We start from the raw sequence: 16,694 nt of genomic DNA on the forward strand, positions 1-16,694 counted from the left end.
ATTCATCATAGGGTTAATTCTACAGGAGGCTTGTACATAGTAATATAAGCACTGTGTTGATATCAGGGTCTTGAAGTCCAACAAGATAAATACAGCAAATTCTAATAATTAACAGTCAGCCATGGATTTCTAGTCAATATTCTAGTGAACATTCTGATCAACAGGAAATTTTAATATACAGTAGTCCTCCTTCTCTGTGGTTCTGCTTTCCAGTTTCAGTTACCTGTGATCAGCCGTGTTTTAGAAGATGATTCTCCTTCTGACATATGGTCAGAAAGTCAACAGCAGTAATCTAATACTATATGACAGTGCCTATGTCTTTCATCTCACAATGTATGCGTTTTATCATGTGACATCATCATAACAAAAGTAGAGCACAAGATATTTTGAGAGACACCACATTCATAGGACTTTTATCACAGTAAATCACTGTTTCATTTTATTAGTTTTTGTTGTTAATCTCTTACTGTGCCTAATTTATAAATTAAACTTTGTCACAGATATGTATGCTTAGGAAAAAACATGGTTTATGCAGGGTTTGATACTAGCAGTGGTTCCCAGCATCCACTGGGGGTCTTGAAATGTAATCCCCACAGATAAGGGGCAGAACACATTGTATGTGCACATTCATGTTATAATGCACTGACATTAAAAACTAGAGTCACCATAAAGTCAATACTTAGGAGGAGTCCATCTATGTATAATACTTTCTAAAATAAAACATACATCATTAAAAATACATTGAGAAATAAGAAAAATAATTTATTTCCAAAGAATTCTGAAGTCCAATTTTATGTAGTGGGTTTCAGATGTATCTTTATAAACTGTAGCTATCACTAGGATATAAATATGCAAAAGTACTAAAAGATCAAATGAGATTATTTATATAAAAATACGTATTTTTTCCTGAGTAAATTATAATAACCAGGAATCTAAAAATTAGAATTAGATCAGTAATAGGCAGCTCTCTCAAATACATTAAACAAAAAAACAAGACAAAACAAAACTTATGCTAGACTCCACAAGAGAAACACTAGAAGACAATGGAAAAATTTATTGGTATGCTAAGAGAAAATAACACTTAACCCAGAACTCCTTACGCTGCAAAATTATCCTTCAGTGAAGAATACAAAATAAAGATGCCTAAAGACAAAAACTACTACATTTCACCACCAATAAGGACTCACAGAAGGCAATTCTACATGAGAAATTAAATTCTGACAAAAAGTGACTCAAGATGGATGTCTAAAGCAAGAATTAAATGTTATGCAAATAAAATAGCACCTCTTTGGAAGAAAGCATTTTATAAAACTCAATATCCAATCATAATAAAAACCTTTATTAAACAAAGAGTTGATGAGAAGTTTTTTTTATGTTCATTTTTATTTTTGAGAAAGAGAAAGCATATGCATAAGTAGCGGAAGGACAGAGAGAGAGGGGGACAGAGGACCCAAAGCAGGCTCTGAACTGACATCAGAGAGCCTGATGTGGGGTTTGAACATATAAACTGTGAGATCATGATCTGAGCCGAAGTCAGACACTTAACCCCTGAGAAGTTCTTTTATCAAACTGTCCTCCAAAAAAGGAAATACCAAATTTTGGCAAAGATTATATTTAAAGGTGAAATGTTGATGGTATACAGTTTAAGATAAGGTACAGGCAAACACCACTTCTATTCAATAATATATAAGGATCCTGGCCAGTCTAGTAAGGCAGAAAGAAATTAAAGATGAAAGGACTAAAAATGGAAAAACAAAACTTTTTATTTGTGTCATGACTGTCCATATAGAAAAATAAAACACAAGTAATCAGTATTAATAATTCAGTAAGTTTTCTGGATACAAAAATCAATACATAAAATGCCATGACATTCCCAAATGTCTACAAGTTTCATTTTGAAAAATTACTATGAGTTACTGCCTTAGAAGTTGATGAGTAGATGGTTCTTGCTAAGAACAAGCTTTTTGTTAGACAAAATATAAAAGAAAAACTTGTTTGAAAAGACAGAGAAGCTACCCAGACAGTGAGAATTAAGATCTATAAGAGAAAGAAAGGCAATAAAAGTGAATTTCATATTTGTATTTGATTTCCCAATAAGTCAACTGCCATTTCTAAAAGTATAAACAGACACTGAAAAGTTAAGAATATCTGAAAAATACTGAGTAGTCTCATAAAAATGGAGGGACTAAAACTGCAGTACAGGCATACCCCCCCCCCCCAAAAGAAGGGAGGGTCAACAGCTTAGGCTTTTAGCTGAGTCCCCACACAGCTATACTCCAGATGGCAGGGTAAACCAGAAGTAGACCAATCCTTCCAGGGACTGAAGACTAGATGCAAATCATTTCAACCCCCACTTAGATTACAGTAACCTCCCCCTACACAAGACATTGACAAAGGCAAAACCGTATCTTCTCAAGAGAAAGGAACATTATACAGAGCCTCCAATTGTCTATGTCCAGCACACAGACAGAATTAAACACGCATAGGAATGGATGTGAGTGAAAACTAAGAAAAAAGGAAAAATTTAAAAGCATCCTTAAGAGATCTAGAATTAACAGATAGACTTTAAAGTAGTTGGAATTAACTTGGAATTAACAGATAGACTTTAAAATAGTTACGATTAATATATTCAAGGAATTATGTAACAAGATAGAGAATTTTTTTGTCTTTTAAAAAAAGTTTTTTCATGTTTGTTTACTTTGAGAGAGTCAGAGTGCAAGTGGGGAAGGGGCAGAGAGAGATGGAGACACAGAATCTGAAGTAGGTTCCAGGCTCTGAGCTGTCAGCACAGAGCAGGACATGGGGCTCGAACTCATGAACTGTGAGATCATGACCTGAGCCGAAGTCAGACACCTAACCAACTGAGCCACCCAGGCACCCCAAGATAGAGAATTCTGAAACAAAAAACTTTTACAGCAGAAATCCTAGAACTGATCATTTCAATGATTAAAATTAAGAATTCAATGGATGACTTCAGGACTTTAGACATTGCAAGAGAAATACATTCAAGATAGATCAGAAAAAATATCCATACTGAGGGTCAAAGAGAAAAGGATGAAGCAATATAGAATACCACACGAAAATCACAAAGGATATGGGGAAAAAGGTCTCACATTTACTACGTAATACTAGAGTTCTAAAGTGAAGAAAAAATAGAAGTGACAACCCTGAAATCTGATATCCAGCAAAAATATCCCATCAGAAAAAGGGGGGGGGGACCAAATAAAGACATTTCCAGACAAATGAAATCGAAAATTTGTCAGCTGATGACCTGCATTAGAAAAATACTCAAAAGAAGAAAAATGAACACAAACAGAAACGTGGAGATGCAGGTTGGAATGAAAAATGAAAAAAGGAAAACATGTGGGATAATTTAAATGGACTATTAATAAATAAACTTAAAAAAGGGGGGATGCCTGGGTGGCTCAGTTGGTTAAACACCCAACTCTTGAACTCAGTTCAGGTCATGATTTCATGGTTTGTGAGTTTGAGCCCTGCATCTTGCGGCATGAAGCTTGTTTGAAATTCTATTTCTCTCTCTCTCCCTCACACTCTTTCAAAATAAATAAACTTTAAAAATATATATAAATGGATGGGGCACCTGGGTGGCTCAGTCAGTGGAGTGTCTGACTTTTGCTAAAGTCATGATGTCACAGTTTCTGAGTTCAAGCCCCTCATCAGGCTCACCACTGTCAGTCTGTCAGTGCAGAGCCTGCTTCAGATCTTCTGTCGCTCTATGCTCTCCTCAAAATAAATAAATGTTTAAAAAATAAATAAATGGATTAATTGTAAGAAGCAATAATAATACTTCTTTTAGGTTTTAACACATATTTAGAAATAAAACAGAAGCGTAATCCATAAGATGAAAAGGGGTAAATGGAGTAAGAGGTTTTCTTTTTTTTTTTTTTTTTTTTAAGTTTTATGTATTTTAAGAGAGAGAGCATATGTGTGCACAAGTGAGCAGGGGAGAGGCAGAGAGAGAGGGAGAGACAGAATCCCAAGCAGGCCCCATGTTCAGTGTAGGTCCTGATGTGGGGATTGATCTCACGAACTGTGAGATCATGACATGAGCTGAGATCAAGAGTCTGATGCTTAACCAAGTGAGCCACCCAGGCACCCCTGGAGTAAGAAGATTGTTTTTTTAATTTATAATAGTTTATTGTCAAATCACCCTCTCCTTCTCCCCCTCCTCCTCCTGTCCTCGGTTAGTTTTCAGTATTCAATAGTCTCTCATAATTTGTGTTCCTCGCTCTCCCCAACTCTCTTTCCCCCTCCCCCCCCCCATGGTCCTCTGTTAAGTTTCTCCTGTTAGACCCATGAGTGCAAACATATGGTATCTGTCCTTCTCTGCCTGACTTGATGAATGGATCAAGAAGATGTGGTATATGTATACAATGGAGTACTACATGGCAATGGAGTATGAAGTTTTTTAAAGTCCTCATGTTACTGGGAAAGTGGTCCAAGTATTATTTTACAGCAGGTATTAGAAAGTCAAGAATGCATGCTATGATATCATAGGAAGCTACAGTCTTCTTTCAGTGTGATGGTATCTATATGTCCTTGGAGAACACCTGTAAGCTACACACATGGTCTGTCACAAGAGATACCTGCTATTGTGGAGAAGCATTTGCAGGTTGGAAGTGGCTCCTAACATACCTGTCACAACAAAACTGTCATTTGAACCGACCAAAGAAAATGCTTCCTAAACCGCTGTGCACAATGTCTGGGGCTCCCGGCTGGCAGGCTGTGTCTCCTGGCCTGTATCCCTCTGAGTAGGCGAGCAGTTGCCAGTTGTGGCCTATGATAGTTTTGTGAGTCTAAATGTTTAAACCTAACAAAGATACAATGGTGGGCACTGCAATATAATATTCTAAATACTAAATGACTAAATACTAAAATGATCAACCTATCAGAAAGATATAATAATCCTAAATCTGTATCAACCTAATCACAGTGTTTCAAAATATAAAAGCCAAAATTAACAAGAAGATGAATGTATACATCTATGGGAGATTTTGAATACAACTCCACAGTAATGTAAAAGCAAACACAAACACACACAGAAACTAATGAGCTAAAAGATCTAGACAATTAATAGACTTGAACAAAATGACATATACAGAACATTGCAACCAACTACAGAACACATATTCTTTTCAAATGTACACGAAATATTCACGAAAACTGACTACATGCTCGCCTTCAAAATCTGTCTCAATAAATTTTAGAGGACTGAATCAGAGTCTGTTCTCAAATCACGGTGGAATTAAGTTAGAAATCAACAGACACTATTAGAAAGTTTCCATATTTTTGAAAATCAAGCAATGACCTAACCATGAAACCAAAATATAAAATATATATTTGAAGCAAAATATAAAATATATAAAAATGAAATTCAGGAAATTTTGAACTGAAGGATACTAAATATAAAATATATAAAACTTTGTGAAATTAAACTAATGCTGTTTTTGGAGGCAAAGTTCGGATTTCAAGTGACTTCATATCAGAAGTGAAGAAAATCTGGAGGGGTGGTGCCTGGGTGGCTCAGTTGAATGTCCTACTTTGATTCCAGCTTAGGTCATGATTCCAATGTCGTGGGATCCAGGCCTGTTTGGGGCTGCATGCTCACTGTGCTTAAGATTCTCCTTTTCTTTCTCTCTCTCCCTCTGCCCCTCTTCCCCATACATGCTCTTTAAAAAAAAACAAGCGAGAAAAATCTGAAAAACAATAATCTAGGTGTCTGCTATGAATGCAACTGTGTCCCATCCCACCTCCGAATTCATGATATTGATGTTCCAACCTCCAAAGTGACTATGTTGGACACAGGGCCTTTTGGAGGTAAGGTTAAATGACACCATCAAGGAGGGGTTAGGGCTCTGATCCAACAGGGTTAGTATCCCTACAAGAGACACCAGAGTGCTCACGCATTCTCTCTCCATCATGTGAGGACATAGTGAGACAGTGGTCATCCACAAGCCAAGAAGAGTCCTCAGCAGCTTCACCAGAAGCTCGCCACGCTAGCACTGTGCTCTCAGGCCTCCAGCCTCTTGAACTGTGGGAAATACATTTCTGTTGTTTATGGCCCCCAGTCTAGGATATCTTGACATGGCAGCATGAGCAGATTAATACTATCTATCTCAGAAACTTAAAATTATTAACTTAAAGCCAAAGGAAGATGAAAGATCAGAGCAGAAATTGGTGAAAATGAACACAAATGTGCAACAGAGATTATCAAAAGAGCAAAGCAATGGTTTTCTGATTAAAATAAAAAACAAGAGGGGCGCCTGGGTGGCTCAGTCGGTTAAGCATCCAACTTTGGCTCAGGTAACGATCTCACGGTTTGTGGGTTCGAGCCCCGCATTGGGCTCTGTGCTGACAGCTCAGAGCCTGGAGTCTGCTTCGGATTCTGTGTCTCCCTCTCTCTCTGACCCTCCCCTGCTCACACTGTCTCTCTCTGCCTCTCAAAAATAAATAAAAAGCATTAAAAATTTTAAAAAATAAAATAAAAAAATAAAAAAGAATTAAACTAATAAATCCCAAGTAAAACTTATCAAGGAAAAAGGAATAAAAGCACAAATAATCTATACTAAGAATTAAAAAGAGAATCACTGAAAATATTAAAAAGATAAAAAATTGATATTATAAAAACATTTTAATCAATATTTCAGAAAATCAGGATAAACAATTCTCAGAAAACCTCTAAAATGACAGAAGCAGGAGTAGAAAACTGAATTGTCCTATATACAACAACAACAGAGAATTCATAATTTAAAACCTTCCTACAAAAACAACTTCAGACTAAGATGGCGTGGCTTAACTGGTGAATTCTAGTAAACATTCAAGGAAGAAAGCATACGAATCGAACATATACTCATTGAGAAACACGCATTTCCAAACATGTTTTAGATGTCAGCAAACCTTAGTACCAACATCTAGTACAGACAGTACTCTCTTGTGAAAACAGGCAATAATAAAACATTAAAACATTAGTAAGCCATTCCATAAACACAAGGTTAAGTCTAATATTTAAAAAATAACGACATTAATCGATCCCCCCAAATATGATTAGGTCCAGTTATCTCTATAGAGAAAAAATTAATAAAAGGATAACAATTGATAAAACTTTAATACTCATGGGGGCACCTTGGTGGCTCAGCTGGTTGAGCATCCAACTCTTGATCTCGGCTCAGGTCATGATCTCACCATTCATGAGTTCAAGCCCTCAGTGGGCTCTGCACTGACGGTGTGGAGCCTGCTTGGGATTCTGTCTCTCCTTCTCTCTGCCCCTCCCTCATTTGTGTGCGTGCAAACGTGCGCTCTCTCTCAAAGTAAGTGGATTAACTTAAAAAAAATTTCAATACTCATTCCTTCATACAAACACATATTTTTACACACTAAGAGTAGAAGGCAACTGCCTTAATTTGATAGGCTATTAAGCAAAACCAAGCCTATAATAAAGGAATAATGATTCAGTTTTTCCTCTAAAATTAGAAATAACTTCTGGCCCACTGATAAAGAAATAATAATACTTAGGGGTAAGAAGAAAGACACTGGAGTAGGGGCAAATTAAGATGATTTTTGAAAGACTAATACAATTTTAACAAAAATTTCTGAAAGTCACTCAAAATGTTACTGGGAAGTGTTCATACATAACATTACCATTACAAAAAAACACTCAAAAAAAAATCTTCTGTGGATCCCTAAATGAATCCCACAGAAACCACACTGACCTAAAATGACTGTCATTACAGAGACTGCATCTGCTCACGAGGCAAATGCCAAAAGCACCGACCTAAGCCCAGTTTACCTTTAATAACATAACAGCAGTGAACAATGATGAAGACAAAACAGGACCCTTTCTGGTTTTGAACATTTTTCATTAAAGTTTCAATACTGCCTTTAAAATCGTTGGCAGTTTTCTAGAAGTACAGACACAAAACAGTCCTTAAAACTAGCAAGGCTGACAGAGAATACATATTTTTTAAATGAGGGTAAAAAAAAAAAAAGGAGGCTGCTGAGAACACCGTAATACTCAACCCAATACGTACATCCTTTTGCGTTACTTCACCGTGGCTTTTCCCACATCTCCACTTCAGCTTTCTAGAGCCCACTGGGTCGGCCCAGGTATAAAATACTGCTTTTCCAGGAGGGAGGGAATCTTCTATTTCGCTGAGAGAACTACCATAAAGAGTAAATGTGCATTAAGTACAAATATATGAATATATAAAGAACCCAAAATATACTTAATTCTTACTCCACTGAGATTTGTGGTAGTTCTGATTAAGAGTAGGTTGAAATTTTTTCCTCATATGATGAAAAAGAAGTTTTCTAAGAAAATAATGAGAATATTTCAGGAAAATATTTGTCTCACTGAGAAAGATTTGCACGTTTTTGAAACTTCTTTGTGAATTTTTAATACAAATGAACTGTTGAAGAAAATTATTCTATTATCTATACTAAATCTGAGAGAATTTAATTGGTAACTCTTTCCTAAGTGCTGGTCTTATTCTAGCAAAAACAAGACAGCGCAATTATGTTTTTAAAAATCTTATGACATGGCATGTAAATCTAAGACATTCAGTCAGTTCACAAAATGATTCCCAGAAAGAAAAAAAAACTGGAAAAGTTACAAACCAAAGAAATAACAGAATATAACATTTCTGAGCAGAAGCAGCAGTTAATTCTGCAGTTTACATGACCAGGTATCACACAAAATTAATGAAAACAGAGTATCATCCTACACATCTTTGTAACATGTTGAGATTTTAAGAAAATAGATGGAGCACTTGGGTGGCTCAGTAGGTTAAGCATCGACTTTGGCTCAGGTCATGATCTCACGATTTGTGGGTTCGAGCCCCGCGTCAGACTTTGTGCCACAAATCTTTACTGAAAAACTAACTCTTAAGATTTTTCAAACCAAGCCAGAGATGCCTCAAAATAAAATCCGGAATTGAGACGTAGGAGCATCTGGCTGGATCATTTGGAAGAGCATCTGTTTGGCTTTTGATCTCGGGGTCATGAGTTTGAGCTCTACATTGGATACGGAGATTACTTACATAAATAAAAGCTTAAAAAAAGAGCTGAGATGTAAAAATATTAGGCAACTAAACTAGTCAAATCAACCTGTGAAATGCCAAGAACAACAAAAAAAGCCCTGAATAAACACATTTTAAAAAATCTAACCTTTTCATATTAATGTCAGTAAAAAATTCCAAATTATATGCAAAAGAAACTGGGAATTTGGAAAGAGAAGCTGAATATGTGAAAGTATTTCATTTTTTGGGTGGGTAAATTAGCAGGTATCCTTTCACTCTCAAAATGTAAAATGCACCGAAATCTTCAAGAACAACAAAAGTCTCAGAACATGTATTTTCCAAATCATCATGAGAAGAAAATAATCCATATTCCAAACAAAGGGCAAGGAATCTTCAATTAGTTATTAGAAGGATTACAAATGGGTTAAAGATTTTTATTAAAAAATTATAAAATTAGACAATCAACAAAATTCTCAATATTTAGTTACAGTGAATCTAACTGATAGGATATCATGCATTCACTAAAAACTGTGTTTTAAAGCAAACTTAAATGCTCACAATAGTTATTAAAAACAAGAGATTCAGAAATACAGACAGATAGCAACAGTAAAATAGTGTGAAAAGAAATGCATCAAAATGTTGACAGTGTTGGGATTTCAGGATCATGGTTTTCTTTTCACAATTTTTCTATGGAATTAAAAAATCAACAGTTATAATTTTTATATGCAGGAAACAACCATATTAATAACAAATAGCAAAGCCAAGGGAGGAAAAGCAGAGAAGACAATAGTCCTATAGCTTTTATTCCAAGAAAAAAATATCAAATGTAAAAGTAAACAGGATAAGCTTGGTTTAAAAATATTTAGAAATGCTTTTAATTCATACAAATTTTCATAGATTAAGGTAGTGAGGGAAGGGATCACGGGCAGTGGGAGTTTTTCTGGCAGAAAGGAGGACCACAAAGGTGAGAACCCATGGCAGGAACCCCGAGGATTCAGGAAACAAAGACTCACCTGGTCCTAAGTACCAGGAAAGAGAAATGTTTAGAAAGATAGCCTAGAGGGGCACCTGGGTGGCTCAGTCGGTTAAGCGTCCAGCCTCGGCTCAGGTCATGATCTCATGGTTCGTGGGTTCTAGCCCCGCATCAGGCTCTGCTAACAGCTAGGTCAGAGTCTGGAGCCTGCTTCAGATTCTGTGTCTCCCTCTCTTTCTGACCCTCACCTGCTTGTACTGTTTCTATCTCTCAAAAAATAAATAAAAGACATTAAAAAAATTTTATAAAAAGGAAAAAAAAAAGATAGCCTAGAAACATATTTGACTTTAAAAGACATGGAAAGTCACTAAAAACAACTTTAAACAAGAGAGACAGGATTAGATTTAGTATTTTTGGAAATCTACCTTTGGTGGCAAATGAGAGTTTAGTAGAGACAAGGCTATTGAGACACGGATTTAAAAAAATCTACTTGAGTAAGAAATGCGGGAATGCCGAGCTAGGATAATTAGAGGAAAGTTAGACAAGAGGTTATTTTAAAAAATAGCTTAACTATGTGATTTACTAATTACGTGATACTATTAATTATGAGACTATTACAACTATTAATTATGATAGTTGATAATAGTGATAATTAGGAGGAGATGGCAGCCCGAAGTTTAGAGAAGTCTATGTTGGAGTAAAGATTTGGGGATCAGAGACCCACAGGATTCTTTATTCAATATTAAACCAAAGTTTGGGGTTCTTGATTTAATAACTACTTCAAATAATTCTACATTTAAATCCAGGGGTTATTACTGCAGATGGTTAACTTTACAAATTTCCATTAAGACTGCAATTTTTTTAGGTTTCAGAATTTCAATATAGGATCATTTACTTTTATAGTTACAACAGTGCAGAAGATGAGATTTCTAAACACTTTATATCTAAACCAGACAGAGATAACTGCAAGGGCAAAGCCACAGGACAAGCCTGAGAGGTCTCTACTTCAGCTTCACCAAGGCTCAACCAGTTGTCAGAGAATTAAACTAAAACGCCCTACACCATTCGTAGCATATAAGAAATTATTAACTTTGCTCCTCTGTATGGATCTAGAATGTTACACCATCCTTGAGCTTACGTCATACTCTGTAGATCTTAATTCTGTTAACACTGTATGTACTTGAGGGTACATGGATTGAAGGGCAAATGAGAAATTATTTGTTTCTTTTGGTCGGCTTTGATCAGTTCATTATTTTTGTAATATACATAATCATAAAATAAAGGCTTCCTCTCTCTCAACGTCTTTCATAAATGAGAGAACAGACAGAGCAGGAGGACTTCTAGATACGCACTAGTCTAACCTTGGGGTCCTTATCAGTGCGTATTTGATTCTAATCAGTGGTTAGAAGCAGAACACTTAGCAATGGAAGGAAAGCATAAAGGACAGATGAAAAGAAAAAAGCAGACAAAATAAATTGGAGAGAACCTGGGACCAGAAACAAGAGGAACAGAAAGTTACGTAAACTGCATGGTCCCTAGAGGATATGATGCCACAGCAAACACGCAAATGATGCTACGAGTAGTCTTGGAAAACCACGATTTAAATCTAGTCTTTAAGGAAGCTTAAAATGTAGCAGTCCCTTCCCACACGCACCAGCAAGAAGGTATCTACTGTTTGAAAAAATAGGACGTCTCAATATTTACATTATGTTCATTAAAAATATGAAAAATGTGAAAAACAAAGTTCCTGTGATAAACCTAACATTTCTTCACCAGATTCTACAACAATCAAATTTGCCATACTTGCTTCAGTTCTTTCATTTTTCTCTTCTTGAAGCCTTTGAAAGTAATTTATGCCACTTATCATCAGAGAAATGCAAATCAAAGCCACAGTGAGCTGTCACCTCACACACATTAGAATGGCTATTACCAAAAAAAGACAAGAAAAGAAGTGTTGATGATGATGATGTGGAGAAGAGAGAATGCTACAGAACTGCTGGTGAGAATTTAAACTGGTGCAGCCATGGTAGAAAACAGTATGAAGATTCCTCAAAAAATTGAAAACATAACTATACCCTAAGATCTAGCTATTCCACTTCCGGGTATTTATCTGAAGGAAAAAGAAACCCCACTAAGTCAAGAAGATGTATGCATCCCCATGTCACTATGACATTATTTATAAGAGCCAAGTCATGAAAACAACGTACATGTCCAACGATGGATGAGTGGATAAAGACACTGTGGTGTATAAACACAAAAGACTATTATTCGTCCATAAAGAAGAAGGAAATCTTGCCATTTGTGACAACATGGATGGACCTCAAGGGCATGATGTTAGGTGAAATAAGACAGAGAAAGACAAATACTATATTCATGTATAATAGGAATCTAAAAAGCGAAAAACACATAAAGAAACCACCAACAAAAATACCAATGTGTAGATAAAGAAAAAAGAGTGGTGGCTGTTAGAGGTGGGGACAGGGTGTGGATAAAGTAGGTGAAGATGGTCAAAAGGTGCCAACTTCCAGTGGTAAAAGAAGTCAGTCAGGGGTATGGACTGTACAGCATGAAGACTATAGTTAACAGTACTGTAGTCTGTGTATTTGAAGGTTGAGAGGAGAGTAAATCTTAGTTTTCATCACAAGAAAAAGAATTTGGAACTCTGTGGTGATGGTGTTAGCTAGACTCACTGTGGTGATCAATGTACCGTATACACCAATACTCCATCATGATGTGTTCTTGAAACTAAGATAATGTACAGGTCAACTACACCACCATTTAAAAAAAGTAAATTATGGGTATGTCAGTTTTACCCCTACATACGTCAGTATACCTTTTTAAAAAATGAGAACACTGTTTTACATGACTGTAATGGCATTACCAGTGGTATATTGTTAAGAAATCATCATAAGGTCACTGTGTTTGTGATAGTCTTCTTACCTTTGCTTATACTGAACAACGTCACTCTTGGTGTGATTTATCAGCAGGAACGGAGCTGCCCCATCATGATAGTCTGAAAACCTAATAACTGTAGAATGTTCAGCCAAATTAACCTCCGCTATAATACCTCCAAGCTAGGAAAGGAAGAAAGAAAATATTCTCTTATGTGACTGTTTTCCAAAGAATATTAACCAGTAACATTTAATAAGTCTATTCATAACTTAATATATTTTTGATGATTAAGAAAGCAATCCAGGATGTTCTACTGTTTTCCTGGTGTGGGAAACCAGGAACCTCCAGCAATGTGTACAGAGGGTCAGACTCCATATGTGGCACATTCTAGTGTTCTGGGCACTCTAACTTCCTGCTTAGCAATTAAATTGTTTTAGGTTTCTGTTTCCTTTTTGTACTTTTTCCTTTTACAAAAAAGAAATGTTTGTTAATTTTTGGTGAAAGGGGAAAAAAACCCAGACATACCAACAAAATTACTAGTAAATATATAATAGCTTTTCTAATCACACAGGGACACACAGACATACACAGACACACACACACACACAGACACACACACACAAATCACCCACCTCATTATCCAGACGCAATAAAATACAATTTTCTTGCTTGTTAAAATGTATCTTTTTGGGAGGGCCTTGATTTCTTTCCACTTGAATGAGAAGTGCATTAGAAGCATCTTCAGGCCAAAAGGGAATACACTAAAACATATATTACAAACATTTATTTTTCTTAAAAAGATTTCATCATAAAGATCTTGTCATTTTAATAAACCTATCATAAAAAACTTAAAATAAATCTCTTTCCACAATGCTCCGGCTATTGGGTTGCTTAGCTAAATAGCCATCAACTGCCAACTTAGATATGGGTCACCACCTGTGGGCCCTGTGGATACAAGCAGTGACTGGTGGTAAGCTGAAGAGGTGTGGTAAGTGGAGGTTGGCAAAGGGGCTTCAATGTGGCACAGAGATCTGGAGAAGGGTTGAAAAGTCAGCATGTAAGCTGACCTGAGAACAAGTGGTTTTAAACAAAGGGTTTATCAGTTCCTGAAAGTCATAATCAGGATGTGCACATCATTTGGTAATTAAGCAGTAGCCAAAGGGGGCGGGGGGAAATCAGTAGCCAAAGTACACACAAAGGTCAGGTATGAATCCAAAGTCCCGGAAGTCACATAAGGGTAAAAAGTAAAAGAATTATCTGAAGTTTAGATTAGGAAATAGGCTCAAAATCTTAAGGAACAACATGGACATCAATGATCTGGAATACAAACTAAAAACAAACAAGAGACAGTCAATGTACTAGGAGAGAAGACCAGACAACAGAAGAAGAAAGAAAAGAGCTGGAGCCCAAGAAAGGAGAACCAGCATTGTCTGTAAACTGTTCTGTGAATCCTGTCTTACTGTGATAAGCCCTCACCAGACTGATGACTTCACATATTTCAATGAGACTGTTCATGTGTCATACTGATCACGACATGACCTGCAGCAACGCAGGAGAACCTGCATGTTAACGTCAAGTGCCTGAGCCTATTAAAGTCCATTTTATTCAACCATAAGGGGTAATTAATGGAACTAAACAAGAGACAGGGTTAAGGCTGCCAGAGGCTTAGGATGTTACCACCTGGGCTTTTTGCAACCTAGCAGGAACTTAACATGGGAGAGTCAGAAGAGCAGCAATACCAACTGAAATGTATTTCCCATACGTGCACAAAAATGATGCACCTACTGAATATCCCCATGCCTGCTATTTTCTGGTAGACTTGGCTTAAAAATGCATGCTTTATATTTAGAAAAAGACACCACCTCTTTTTAAAGAATTATGTGCTCAAAATCTTGAGACTAGAGCAAGTGCTAATGTACTTGTCTTTCATAGTGGGAAAACAGCGATCTAAGTAAGTTTAACAAATCAACAGGTAATAATCATGAGCATGCATCTTAAGGCTGACCACTCTAAGCCATAATTATGATGTAAAATTTTTAAGCCAGCAAAAGAAAATTTATCTCAAGAAAAGCTGAACTTGGAAACAGAAACTCAAAGGGGGAGCCTGGGTGGCTCAGTCAATTGAGCATCCAACTTCAACTCAGGTCATAAGCTCATGGTTTGTGAGTTCGAGCCTCTCGTCAGGCTGGCTGTCAGTGTACAGCGTGCTTCGGATCCTCTGTCTCTCTCTCTCTCTGTCCCTCCCCCACTCACTCACACACTTTCTCTCTCTCTCAAAAAATGAATAAACATTAAAAAAAAGAAAAACAAGAGAGGAAAAAAAGAAACAGAGAAAGCAAAATAAAAAAGTTGTTATGCAGCTATAACTGCAATCAATGTAAACATAAACTGTACAGAGGATATAAGTTAGGTTTTTAAAAAATCTAAGACCAATGTTATCTGCAACAGACACACAAATCAAGACACAGAACTGTCGTAAGTACAACTATGTAAGAAGATAGCCCTAGAAAACATCTAAAGGAAAAAAAGGGCTCTACATCGAGCAAGTCAAGAACCTTAGAATTAATGAACACACGAGGAACATCTGCAAAAATAAACCATATATTCATTCAACAAATATTTAACAAGAGCTACTAATCACTGTTCAGCACCTTCTAACTGCTCTTCATTTCACTCAAAGCAAAAGCTAAAATCTTTGGAATGGCTCACAAAACTCTCCATGATTACTGATTTGTTCTCCACTACACCAACCTCTCCAGTATTACTGGCCTCTTTTGCTCTCTCTCAAACATGCCCAAAACCTTCCATTTTAGGGCATCTACCTGGGCTGATCCTTCTGTCTCTACTGCTCTTTCCTAAGATATCCACATGGCTGGGGATTCCAGCTCTTGGCTAAAAACCCATGTGTCATTTCCCAGATCACACCATAGGCAATTACAAAGGCCTCATCTGGCAGGCCCCACTGGCTACGCTGCCCTCCTCCTGGCTGACTAGGGCACAGTCAGCATACAGCAATATCAAGGACCCAGCCCTCACCTCCAGCCATGCACTTAACAAGTGTCTGAATTATCACTGAAGGTCCCTTTATTCAGATGCCTCTGTATCATGGCCCATGTGCAGAGGCCTTTTTGAGAAACTTTTATCCAGAGGTCTAATAGCTAAAGATGGAACAAAACCAAAATTTCACTCCTAAGTCACTACTGTCTTCTTAAAATAACTGCTTAACTTACTCTATAAAAGGCGTTCTTAACAGTTTTATGAAAAGAGTAAATTATTTCCTACTCTTTACTGCGTTTATACCTTATCTTCTTCTGCCATATTTTCACTGTCCGGTTACTAGTTGTTGAATATCTACTTCCCTTATCAAGCAATGCATTCCTAAATGACAAGGTTTGGTTTTTAAAAACTAAGTATCTAGAGCCTGGAACAAATAAAATGGGGTGTGGGGGGCAAATTAAAAATTTCCATAGTGGTTTCAGGTATCTAATTTCAAGTAAAAATGAAAATCGAAAGAGGCACATTTTTTAAATTCATCTACCCACCTGCTCTAAATCAAGAGAGAGCCATTTATCATTTTCCTCTTCAGCCACTGATATGCGATATTTGCTTTTGTTTTCAATCATATAAAAAGGGGTAAAAGTTACAATTCTGGTAATGTTAAAACTGCTGAGGTCTATAGTGACACCAACCTAAAGGGAAAAAAATGAACATTTCAAAAATTGTTACATTATCACACATCCCAATAAAAATTAAGTAGTTAACACAGTTTAAATAGAAGTTTCTTGAGGAGCAAA

General features: G+C 36.6%; 1 protein-coding gene across 1 annotated transcript in view; it reads right to left on the reverse strand.

The window, feature by feature from the left end:
* VPS13A (vacuolar protein sorting 13 homolog A) overlaps positions 1–16,694 on the reverse strand; it is a 223,031-nt gene that overhangs the window by 50,176 nt on the left and 156,161 nt on the right. The window contains exons 48-51 of the mRNA XM_029919678.1: positions 16,443–16,589; positions 13,533–13,661; positions 12,949–13,082; positions 8,049–8,178 (exon numbers count right to left, since the gene is read on the reverse strand). Coding sequence (XP_029775538.1) covers positions 8,049–8,178; positions 12,949–13,082; positions 13,533–13,661; positions 16,443–16,589 — 540 coding nt within the window. The remainder of the gene's footprint in view (positions 1–8,048; positions 8,179–12,948; positions 13,083–13,532; positions 13,662–16,442; positions 16,590–16,694) is intronic.

Source organism: Suricata suricatta, chromosome 13 (genome assembly GCF_006229205.1).
Source record: "Suricata suricatta isolate VVHF042 chromosome 13, meerkat_22Aug2017_6uvM2_HiC, whole genome shotgun sequence".
Taxonomy (NCBI): domain Eukaryota; kingdom Metazoa; phylum Chordata; class Mammalia; order Carnivora; family Herpestidae; genus Suricata; species Suricata suricatta.